General features: G+C 42.2%; 1 protein-coding gene across 1 annotated transcript in view; it reads left to right on the forward strand.

Annotated features, from left to right (window-relative positions):
* The window catches only part of txndc16 (thioredoxin domain containing 16), a 26670-nt gene extending 16926 nt beyond the window's left edge, over positions 1–9744 (forward strand). The window contains exons 16-19 of the mRNA XM_037696329.1: positions 1210–1351; positions 3444–3613; positions 3701–3891; positions 9470–9744. Of these exons, the coding sequence (XP_037552257.1) occupies positions 1210–1351; positions 3444–3613; positions 3701–3891; positions 9470–9684 (718 nt within the window). The 3' untranslated portion in view covers positions 9685–9744. The remainder of the gene's footprint in view (positions 1–1209; positions 1352–3443; positions 3614–3700; positions 3892–9469) is intronic.
* Positions 9745–12766: the final 3022 nt, after the last annotated feature.

The following is a 12766-nucleotide window of genomic DNA, read 5'->3' on the forward strand; positions in this document are numbered from 1 at the left end:
CTTTCTAGGCAGTCCCCAATAAATGAATAAATAAAGTTAAGAAACCCTTGTCAGGTGGAAAATAATATGTTAAATAAATAAATAAAGTTAAGAAATCCTTGTCAGTTTGATAATAATAGGTGGCTGCCTTTCTAGGCAGTCCCCAATAAATAAATAGATAAATAAATAATGTTAAGAAAGTCAGGTGGATAATAATAGGTTAAATAAATAAGTAAAGTTAAGAAACCCTTGTAAGTTGGATAATAATAGGTTAAATAAATAAATAAAGTTAAGAAATCCTTGTCAGGTGGATAATAATAGGTGGCTGCCTTTCTATGCAGTCCCCAATAAATAAATAAATAAAGTTAAGAAACAAACAAAACATTTAGTAAGCCCAATCATCCAGGTAGATAACAGGAAAAATGGTTAAATCATGTCATCTGGACCTGTTTCTTTAAGTGAAAAAATGTTTCGTCCCCCATCCAGAGGACTTCATCAGTCTGCAGCTTGCCAACCAGATCTGCCACATAAGTAGCCTTCACTTCTGTGTTTTAAGCCAACCTCTTGTTGGAATCTCAGAAGGCGGCTTTTTTTAACACGTTGGCTAACAAGAGGTTGGCTTAAATCACAGCTACTTATGGAACAGACCTGGTTGGCAGGCCACAGACTGACGAAGTCCTCTGGATGGGGGACGAAACATTTCTTCACTTAAAGGAAAAGTTAAGAAACCCTTGTCAGGTGGATAATAATATATGGCTGCCTTTCAAGGCAAGAAAACAAACAAAAGACCAACGAAAATACCCCATATCTTCAGAATATTCCCCCTCAGGCGTGTTTAATTAGTTTATCAGTTGGCAGTTAGAACACCTCAGTTCAGTAGGAGGTCCAACTCTGAAGGAGGTTTGAGTGAAACGCTGATCTGTATTTTGGTTCCGTCTGATCCCAATCAGCTAAAGAGGAATTTAGCTACAGATCTGAAAAGGCTCAAATGGACATCATAAAAACAAACTGGTCTTTGCCAGTTTCTACAAACAGTGCGTCTACGAAAACACAACCATCCAGCAACATTTGCTGGGTTAGATCAAGTTACCATGACGACCGTGCCAAATGAAGTGTCTAAAAGCTGTCATGCCAGAACTGTTTACTCGTTACTTCAGCTGCTGGTTTTATGTTTCAAACGTGTAAAAGTCTTTGTCCGTGTCTGTGTGTTGTGCTGGCACGTGTGCGCAGGGCTGCAGCGCACGCTGTCCATCTTCCTGCAGTGCTGACGTTTCCCTCCTGGAGGGGACACGCCCGTCCCTCTGCGCTGCCCGTGTCCTCGTCTGTTAAACAGCTGCTCGCGCACATCAGCGCCGCTCTGATCCACCCAGTGGTATGTGTGTGTGCATGTGTGTGTGCACGGCATGTTTAGTTCAGTTTATTTGCTCATTCTTATCGAGTAATTAGCGCTAATGGCTTAAATGAGCTTCTTCACAATGTGTGTGCGATAACAGACACCATATGAAGTTTCACAGAGTGGGAAACTAATTTAACAATGTGCTGTTGATCACTTTTCTGTGGTAAGTTTGCTAAAACCAGTGGATAAACACAACAACAACGGGTACAATAAATTATCAGAGAAGATTCAGACATGAGGGCTCAGCAAAAGCAATTTTATTAAGACAAATATATCCCAAGAGGATTTAGTACATTTTTAAAGTCACCCAGCAGAATTTAAATTAGGTCGTATAAGACGAACATTAAGGACAATCGCTACATTCAGCTAGAGAAACTGCATTTCCTGCAAAATTGCAGTGTGACTGCTTTATGCAGAAGAACTTGCAATTCAAAAACAGATCCGAAGAAACTGTCCGCAGATGCCGTCCGATCCGTCCACCCAGACTCGGCTGGTCTCTTGGTTCCTCCAGGCTGCAGGACCGCCCGAATGCTGGGCAGAACTTGGCCCCGAGCGATGGCCACTCCTCCCAGCAGCCTGCCGAGCTCCTCGTCACTGCGGACAACCAGCTGCAGATGCTGGGGCACGATCCCCTCCTTCTGCTGTCACGAGCCATGTTTCCTGCTAGTCCCAGGATCTCCTCAAGCACAGCCGGCAAGGAGACGGGAATGCATCTATGGCACCTCCTTTTCAACTCGTTTGAAATTTGGTGCTGTAGCTGAGATATTATTTGAGCTTCTGAGATATTAATCAGCTGGCCCCGGTTTGTAAAAAAAAAAAAAAAAAAAAAACACCTTGTTGTTATGGTTACGCATCATAGCAAATGTCCAAAAGTAAAGTAAAAGTTTCTGTAAAAATCCTTCCAGCCGCACAGCAGCCGATACCAGAGGAAACAATCATCTGTAAAACTGATTTACATCCAGAAAAATAAGAATTAAAGTTTTTAAAAGCAAAATCTCAGAATGAACGTAACAGAGCTGCTCCAACGTGCAGCCATCTTGAGCGGCGCAATTCCAGAATAATAAGCAGAAATGAGCACAAAATGATCAATTAGCAAAAAATAGCTAAAAAGCAGCTGAAAAGGCAGAAAGAAACTAAAACTGCCAGACAGAAGTGGAAGGAGCTGACATCAGCTAAAAAATGTGAAATTTGCTGAAAAAGCTAAATTTAGTACAAAAAGCTAAAAAGTAGCTGAAATAGCTGAAAAAGCTGAAACTAGCAGAAAAAAGCTGAAAGGAGCATAACGAGCTGAAATTAGCATAAAGAAGTTAATTCGGCTGTAAGTTGCAGAAATTACCGTGAAAATCTTGAATTTATCTGAAAACAGCTGAAATTAGCTAAAAAAAAAAATTGAAATTTGCTGAAAAAGCTAAATTTACCGGTAGTAAAAAAAAAAAAAAAAAAAAAAGCTAAATAGTTGCTGAAATAGCAGAAAAAGCTGAAACTAGCAGAAAAAGCTGAAAGGAACATAACAAGCTGAAATTAGCATAAAGAAGTTAATTCGGCTGTAAGAAATTACCATGAAAATCTTGAATTTATCTGAAAACAGCTGAAATTAGCTAAAAATGCTAAAAATTTAGCTGAAAAGGTAGAAAAAACTTAAATTAGCAGAAGAAAACAAACATAACACGTTTGCCCAACTAGGCTGAAAGAAGCAGAAAAAAGTGGAAATTATCTGAAAAAAGCTAAAATTGGCAACAACAAAAAACCAGCTGAATGAATAGTAGCTAAAAAAAAAGCAGAAAGAAGATTAAATTAGCAGAAGGAAGTGGAGAGAGCACATTTTTGCTGAATTAAGCTGAATAAAGTTCAAATGAGTGCAAAACATATGGAAATTGCTGAAAAAGCTAAAAATTAGCATAAACAGCTAAATAGTAGCTGAAATAGCGGAAAAATATGAAATTTGCATAAACTGAAAGGAGGTGTCAAAATACAGCATGCAGGCCACCTTCTTGTGATGATTTTAGCAGTTTTGACATCTCTCGGTTGATATTTTAAGTCGTCCTTAATGTTTTTTTTATCTCCCCAGCCTGAGCTGACGGTAGAGAACCTGCCGGCCTTCCTCTCCCTGGGCAAAGCCCTCCTCCTCCTGTTCGTGGGAGAAGAGGAGGATGAGTTCGGGCGGAGGCAGAGCCAGGCTCTGGTGGAGGAGCTGGAAGGCGTGACGTCAGAGCGGTACCTGGCCTGCTGGCTCCACCTGTACGACCTCTGATTCTTCATTCACTTGTTTTTCCACTAAAACCATAAATGTTGAATAAATACGTATTTTTCCTGTCTCTGGTTTAGAGGCCGCACTCCAGCTGGTGTGTCCGTCCTGGGGTCCTACCTGGGCTCCATGCCGCCCCTCCCTGCTCTGGTTCTGACGCGTCTACCCACCGGAGACGAAGTCTATCAGTACCCACCCAACGCTCCTATAGAGGCCTCCTCCGTGCTGCGGTGGCTGCAGAAGGTCGAGGACGGGACCGAGTCTCCGGCAGGTACAGTACAGACGAGAAACAACCAGAGGAAATAAACTAATTTTATTTTTATTACCTTTGTCAGTTTCTTTTTATTATTTTATTTTATTACTTTTATAATGGAACTATTAACGGCTCAACTAAAATTTAAAACTCAGAGTTTTGAAAGACCGTGGGGACCAATTGTGGACTGTCTTAAATAAAGTTATTTTGTTGTTGTTGTTGTTTTTTAATTTAACTCTGTACAATAAATATATATTGTGTTCTTGTTGTTGAAGAGATGGCCCGGTCTCAAAACCAATAGTTTGTATGCAGCTTGCCTTGTTTTTGCGCGTCTTATTTTTGGAATCCACTGATCAATAGTTGGTGGGTTGGGTTTCGTTCTGTGGACCACGATCGTTTTTCTTTCCGTCATGAGGAGAATACCGTATTTTCCACCGTACACGTCGCACCGCCCTATAAGTCTCATCAGTCCAAACATGTCTTAAAAAAAATCCATAAATTCTTCGCCGTATAAGTCGTATTTGTTACGCGTCACCGCTGACAACCCGGAAATGTGGGCGGAACTTGGAAATGTGGGCCGGTGTTGTGCCAAAAATCGATTGGCTGCCAAATGGCGGCCGCGGGAGCGTACAGGGGAGGACTTTAACAAGAATTTAACAAGATAAACACTAAATAAGAATTATTTGTTTGCTCGAAATTACAGTAAATGTGTCTCTCAGTCTAACTTTTACCTAATAAATGCACTTTAATGGTCAAATTAGCTGCATTTGGAAAGTAAGCTGATTTGACGGTTGTTCCAGGCGAGATGGACGAAGGTGGCAGTCTATGGCAAGCCGATTGTGTCATTAATATCTGCTTTTACTTATTACATGACATTGGCATGCCGTAATACTCGAGTGCCATCTAGTGGCTGAAAATGGTAGTGCTCAATATTTTCAATCAGAATGAATGAAAACTGTCATATCTCAGCTAAAAATTGGTTTATAAATATGAGGAAAAAATCCATAAATACGTCGCTTCGGCGTATAAGTCACAAGGCGTGCAAATTATGCAAAAAATTGTGACTTATAGGCCGAAAAATATGGTATGTGTCAAAGAGCTTTCCTTCACTGACCCCTCCCTTTCTCTTTTTTCTTTAAAATCTGTTTTAACCGTCCGAAATTGCATTTTTGGATCTTTAAAATCAGCTAAGCTGAGGATCTAAGCTACGAGCTAAGCTAACAGGCCGACCTTGGGGAAGACCTCCGTCTTGTCGAAGCTCCAAAATTCATGGTTGAAACCCGTGCCTTCGTGTAAAAAGTTGTTTTTCCTCCGCAAAAATAAGCCGAGAACTTGTTTACTGATTTTTTTTTATTTAAATTAAAAGCTTTGTGTGAAAAATGCTATGCTAAAGAGCTCAAACCACACCGAGCGTCCGCCATTTTGAGAACTGAAGAGAGACAGCCCATGTCACGTCAAGCGACCTCCCTTCCATTTTTCTTAAAGCGACACGCTGCTCGCTCCCTCACCATCCATCCTTCGGTTCAAACAGTCTTATACTGCCATCCAGTGGTCAAAAAAGGTACTACACACAAAAATTAACCAGCATTTATTTTTAGATTTGACAATAATTACTAATTATTGTCAAATTTCAAACAACATTATTGTTTATCGCAATAATTTCTGAGACGATTAATCGCCCAGCAAAATTTGTTATCGTGACAGGCCTACACATCCCTGACACCTTTCCAGTCCTGCACCCGAGGGCAGTCCCAAAATATGTGGGTGTGGTCACCCACAATACCACATTTTCTCCAACAGTCACCATTATTGTCACTCCTAGAAAGAAAAAAGACTTAAGTGGAGTTTGAAAAAAAACTAATTTTGCATTTCCAATCAAACTCTTTCCAGAGTTGGCTCCCGACTCCTCTGTGGCAACCAAAACAAATATTCTCCCAAGAGTCATCATCCAAAATTCCATTTAGCTTCATTTCCCATTCTTGTTTAATGCGTTGAGTATTGTCTGATATATCCAATACTATTTTTATACATCAAAGATACTTGTTTTTTCAGTGTTCCAGAGTTTTTGATTAAAGGAAGTGTTTTTCTATGTTTGTGGGTTCCCTTATAATATTTTTCCAATCTGTATGTTGTGATCTATACATATCACTTGTAGGGAGAGTAAACGTTTTCGTTTGGGAAAAGTCTTAAATATAATGCCTTCAAATAACTGATTAATGTAGTCAGCCCACATTCTATCTATTTTAAAAGCTCCATCAGATAAAATGGAAAAAATCTGGGTTCTTGTTAATGGGAACGACCCTTGATAAAGCAATAGTTCCCTTCAAGTTTCAAGTTATTTCAATAACCATCGTGGGTTTTCCTTCCTTTAACCAAAAGATACAAATAACTTTACCCGAAACAGACCTGTCAAAACTCGGCATTTTACAAATGTGTTCATTTGCTACGAAAGCAGAGCAGACCAAGTCAAGATGGCAGCACGACGGCTGTGGGGCTAGCGCTGTTGTTTCACAGCAAGAAAATCCTGGGTTAAACCTCTGATCTGGACTTGAGATCTTTCTGTGTTTGCATGTTCTCCTCGTGTCCGCGTGGGTTTTCTCCTGGTACTCTTGTTTCCTCTCACAGTCCAAAACGTGCATGTTAGGCAGCCTTCAGACCCAGGCTTCCCTTGCTAAAGAGATCTGTGATCTCAGTGGGCTTTTCCTGGTTAAATAAAAGTGCAGGTCCTGCATCTTACTTTACCGTTATTCAAAGTGCATAAGAAATTAAAGATTGTACACGACACGATTGGCTTACTGATGGAAGGCGACCAGTCAGAGCATTGTGTTGAGCAGCAGACTGGCCATGTGGAGCACCGGGACATTTCCTGGTGGCCTGGCCCGCTCAGTGATCACTGAGGGGCCCACTCCTTTCTCTTTCTGAGGCTGTCTGTCACAGCAGAGCAGAGACACACAACAGACGGGAGCGCAACCTGCATGCAAAACAAGTAAGATATGTAATATAAGATGGAGCTAGGTTGTTGAGGGCTTTGTAGGTTAGAAGTAAGATTTTGATTTATACTTTGAATTTGACAGGAAGCCAATGGAGAGAAGCTAAAACTGGAGAGTTATGATCTCTCCTATCAACTCATTAAAACTCTGGCATCTCCCACCACCATCTCCTGCACCATCCTACCCTCACTTATACTTTAACTCCTCCACCTAAGTCACAGACTCCCCCTCATGACCCAATAGGAACATTCCACTTGTTTCCAGTTAAAAGCCGTGGCCTCGAACTCAAAGGAGCAGAGAGGAGGAGCTTTAGAGACGTCTTGAATATTAAATATTTCTGTGTAAGTGGTGCAATACTTTCTAAACTAGAAAATATTCAACTGTAAACAATACATCCCTTGGGGGGGTTCTGTACGCCTTGCAATTTGTTAAACATCCAAACGTTTGAAAAATGGAGAACCCAGGCTCGGCTTTCATTTGATTATCTGCACAGCTCTTAAATTATTCATTTACTTCTTATCTTTTGCTGCCGTTAATGTGTTTCTCAGCTAATGGCACATTATTCATAAATAAGAAATGATTTAGGTATCCCTCGCAAGTAAACTGCGTGTGGCGTTTTGTGTATTGTCTGCAGCATGAGCATGTTTCTAGTGGTCAGTGCAGCTTTGGCTCGCTCTGTCGTTACAGTTAGGCTTTCTTCATCTTCTTAGTCGCTCCCAGGTGACGTCAGTGATTTTCCATCTCCAGTGATCGTCTTCTTTCTTGCATTCCTCAGGTGATGACTTTTCAACATGCTGGACTGGTTGCGTTTCTTGGACAACTACAGTTGACCGGGTCCCAACACAAGCCTGTAAAGTTGTATAATCTGCCACATAAGTTATTGGAATATTAGATGAAACAGGTTGATGCTTGTTAGCAGCATCTCCATCCTCATTCTCCTTGATCTGAGTGCGGCCATCTCTCACTCCATCTTTCTCCAAAGACTTATCTTCGTTGGCATCTTTTGCACCCACCTTCACGGGTTTCAATCATATCTTTCTGGCCACACTTAGTTTATTAAGCTTTAATCTTTTGCTTTCAGGCCATCCCTTGTAACCGTAGGTGTGCCCCAGGGCTCTGTCCTGGGGCCCCTCTTCATCACTTGCCTCATTTCCTTTGGTAATATTTTCTACTTATGACATCCATTTCCATTTTAGGTGGATGACACCCAGCTCTACCTTTCCAGTAAACCCAATGCCACCCACCCACCCTCCTCCTATATCTATTTCCTTAATGAACTCTTTTTTTTTTTTCAAACTGTCTTAAACGGTGGCAAAACTGAATTCCCCCTTGTATTATCCAAAGCTGACAGTTCTTCCATTTTAGTTGACAATACTTTTGTTTCCCCCTCAACTAAGGTTGAGTCTGGGTGTCATCCTCGACAGGACACTATCATTTCATTCTCACATAAATAACATCACCCGGTCTGCATATTTCCACCATTGCAACATTAATCGTCTCCGTCCCTCTCTTACCCCTCACACTCCTGCTATCCTTGCCCACGGTCTTGTTACCTCCCGTATTGACTACTGTAATCCTCTTCTTTTTGGTTTTCCTCACAAATCCCTTCATAAATTTTAACTGCTTCAGAATTCATCAGCTTAACATCACCAGAAGCCCCTCCTCTAGCTACCTCACACTTATTCTGTACAAGCTTCACTGGTTACCCGTCAAACTTGGCATTGATTTCAAAATTCTTCTGTATGCATTTAAAGCCATCTGCAATCTCGCCCTTCCATATTTATCTGACCTCCTTTACATTGCCACTCTGTCCCGTTCCCTCAGATCTGCCTCATCTATCCACCTCACTGTTCCTTTCACCCGCCTCGCCATCATTCAGCTGCACTGACTCACTGCCCCAAGAAATCAGAAACTCGGACTCTCCCTGTCTTTAAGGTTAGAGAAGGTGGGCCTGTGATTGGAAAATCGCCGGTTCAACTCCCGGTACCGACGACATCAAAATGTGGGTGGGATAGGTGAAGCACCCATACCTGTCTCCACCCTCATTTGCCCCACTCTGGACCCTTGAGCAAGGCCCTTAACCCCCACCATCTGCTCCCCCGGACACCCTAGATAGCAGCTGTCTGCTCCACACAGAGGCTGTGGTAGCTCAGTGGTCTGTGGTTGCGACAGGAAGGGCATCCGGCGTGAAAAATATTTGCCAAGTCTTCGTGCGACTTAGTTCGCTGTGGCGACCCCTGAAGAAGGGAGCAGCCAAAAGGAAAAAAAGTTTTATTTTGAAAGGATAACAAAGTAGAAACTACAGTCATGGGTGAGCTCCAGCTTTACTGCAAGAATGCATGGAAACGCCTCCATTATGATCTGTTGGATTGATGGAGGACAAAGATCTCCGACTACAGAATTAGTGAAACCAAACGTGACAAAGAGGGTGTTCCAGCAGTGGAACTTGTTGCTACGAGTCTTCACGGACTTGCAAACGTCAAAGCAAACTCAAGACGTGAACCAAATTACAACCTAAAAGAAAGAAGTCTGCACCTCATTACGTCATCTTATTTAATCTGGTACACGCTGTGATTCCACATATTCGTCTTGGTGTTTGTCTGTAGGAAAGCTGGGTGAGGGCAACTGGCCTCCTGCGTTCGAGTTTTACGACTTCCTGAAAGTCATGGACGTGCAGGAACCCGACTCCACCGAGCAAAAAACTCCTGCCGATGGGGAAGAAGTGGAGGAAGAAGAAGTTAATGTTGAAGAACATTTGGTGGAAGAACAGCTGGCTGATGACCGTCCAGATGTTGATCCTGAATTTCACTCTGAATTGTAACACATCAAGATTTTATTTTTATTTTTTTAATATTTACCAAAACAGACATTGGATACATGACCAAAGGGACTGTGAGTATTTACACTAATGTACTGTACTTTGTCCTCTAACACTAGTTTTTGTCTTAATGTGTATTATGTTGGTGTTCTCTGAGGAAAAAAAATATTTCTTGGTTTGTTGCTTTTGTAGTTTAACTGATAAAATAAAGATTTTATTAGTAAAGTTTAATATTTCTTCATTTTCTGCATCATCAAAGTAATTTTGTTTTGAGCAGTTGTTTGGTGTAAAAATAGTCTTCTAAATCTTTCTCACCTTTCTCATACCCCCGTCTTAAGATGGGTTGTATTGCAGTGATTCCCCTACCGTTATACAAGCCACCCCCCCCCCCCCCCACCCCCCCCCCCCCCTCGCCCCTCCCGCGTCCCCATCCGTCCCCCCCCCCCCCCCTTTGACAAAAATCATGGATGAGATGAACGCCCTGCCATTGGCAAGTTATCTAGAGGCAACACTGTATTGTGCGGCACCATCCGTCCGTCCAACTGTTTGTCGGTGGACATTTTATGTCCGAGCTCTAAATTGATAACTTTTAAACACTGAAGTATCAAACTGTACAGCTGGACACCTCCAGGTCAAGGATGATTTCAGCTTTGGAGGGTCAAAGGTCAAGGTCACAGGCGACTCCTTAATTAAACCTTGTCTGTGCTTCAGCTTGACATCAGAGGAGCATAGCCGTCTTGCATCGTAAGACCCAGACTGGCCAGGGTTGGCCCAGCCTGGGTTCCAGCCCAGGTTCTGGGTCTTTGTATTGGGTGGTCTGGCCAACTTTTTGGATAATTCTTGGAACACAAAGACCAAGGGCGCCAACTGGTGCCGAAGATTTGACATCAGCGGACTGCAGGCCATTGTTTGATTGGTTCACTGCTCTGATTGTACGCGCACCTTCCAACGATTGTAAACAAGCTAGCTTTAGCTTGCCTTCTTACGTCATCTTGCACTCTTGCATCAGCATGGTACTGCTGTATGGCCTCATGTACTGTCATGCGTCTTTCTGCTGTGTTTCTTCTAGCAGCACACGGCCTTCTCTGGCTCTGTTTTAACTGGTTTTTGATGAACAGTAGCGTGATTTTCGTGTTTCTATTGAGTGTTGTGGAAATTGACGACCCGTGAGCCTTGAGGGTTCTTGCCGTGACGATCCTGCCCACATACAAAAACAACCAAGGCTGTGCAGAGCCAGGGAATACCTGGGTCGGTCCAACCAGAGTCAGGACGGATCTTACAATGCAAGAATGCCAATAGAAATGTCAAACCATCTGTCCATCCATAAGACAGTCTACAGTAAGTTGTCCACTGTGTGACTCCACAAAGGTTTAGGATAGAAAATGTCTTCAGACTATGGCTCCACATTGGATCTTGTTCTATTAACAAGATCTATGACTTTGGTGACTATGACTATGGGGCAGTTGTGGCTCAGTGGTTAGATCAGTCATCCTCCAATGCAAGAGTTGGGGGGTTCGATTCAACTAGCAGCCACAAGCCAAAGTGCCCCTGGGCAAGACACTGAACCCCTAATTGCCTTCTATGTGTGTCCCATCAGTGTATGAATGTGATAAAGCACTGATTAGTCTTTGAATAGAAATAATAGTGCTGTGTTCGGTGGCACAGTTGGTAGAGCTGTTGCCTCTCAGTGAGCAGGTTGCCCCGGTTCAAATCCCGGTCCGGGGGCCTTTCTTGGTGGAGTTTGTATGTTCTCTCAGTGCATGCGTGGGTTTTCTCTGGGTACTCCAGTTTCCTCCCATAGACCAAAAACATGCATGTTAGGCTAATTGGTAACTCTAAATTGTCCCTAGGTGAGAGTGAGAGAGTGAATGTTTGTTTGTCTCGTTTGTCTCTATGTGGCTCTGTGATGGACTTGCGACCCATCCAGGGTGTACCCTGCCTCTTGCACAGTGATAGCTGGACATGGGCACCAGTGACCCCCGCGTAAAAGTAAGAAGCAAGTAAAGATAATGGATGGATGGAGTGCTGTATGAATGGGTAAATGAGGGCACAGATTGTGTTATACAGCGCTTTGAGTATCTTGATAAGACAGAAAGGCACTATACAAGTACAGTCCATTTACCATTGACCATTTATTAAGACCACTTCCACCAACAAAATCTTGAGTGATTCTGGCGAAGTCAATGACTCTCATCTTAAAATGGTTTGGATCGGCTGGTAGTCACCAACAGGTAAGTTCTTCACATTGATTGCTGTAAATTAATGTTCTTACATGTTCTTTAATTGATCTGTTTGCTGGTTTACACCATGAACAATGTCATTATCAGTGAAAGTGACCTTTCACCCCACCACAATTATGTACATACTTACACATATATTCAGGGAATTCATGCTTTGTATTTTGACTGCTCTGACTGTTTACCAATGGGAGTATTTTGTATCGTTGGCGGTGCTCCTGTCATTACTCCAACTACTTTTTGAAAATACTCACATTATGAAACGGAGGCTGAATTAAGTTGATGGAGGTGGTGAAAAATGTGGTTTTAGATGTTTCTGCTACTCCAAGTTTGAGTGAGTCTTAAACCATATTTTGGATGGTCTGAAGAGTTCTTGGTGGATGAGATTTTCTTTCGACAATTATCCTATTAGTGGTTTTGACCTTCTTTCAACAGAGTTTATTGAATTAGGCCTTTCAAACCTTGAATGTTTTATGTCTGGAGGGTTATGTGGTGTAAGAATGAAATATTGATGATTCAACCATTGAACCCACCTGCTGTCCTTGGGTCAAAAAGACCCCTGAGGCCTCAGGGGTCATTTGAAAGTAAAAACTTTCTTTAGATAGGTAGAAACCTTGATCAGAACCAGCTCAGGATGAGCAGCCATCTTCCTTGAATGGGGTTAGAGAGGACAGGAAAGAGACACAGATTGACTGGTCCGGGTGTAGTTTCTATGGTCCAGGTGTAGTTTCTATGATCTGAGTCTAGTTTCTATGGTTTGAGTGTAGTTTATATGGTCTGAGTGTAGTTTCTATGGTTTGAGTGTAGTTTCTATGGTCTGAGTATAGTTTATATGGTTTGAGTGTAGT

The sequence above is a fragment of the Nematolebias whitei genome, chromosome 23, assembly GCF_014905685.2.
Source record: "Nematolebias whitei isolate Nwh7 chromosome 23, NemWhi1, whole genome shotgun sequence".
NCBI classification, from domain to species: Eukaryota; Metazoa; Chordata; class Actinopteri; order Cyprinodontiformes; family Rivulidae; genus Nematolebias; species Nematolebias whitei.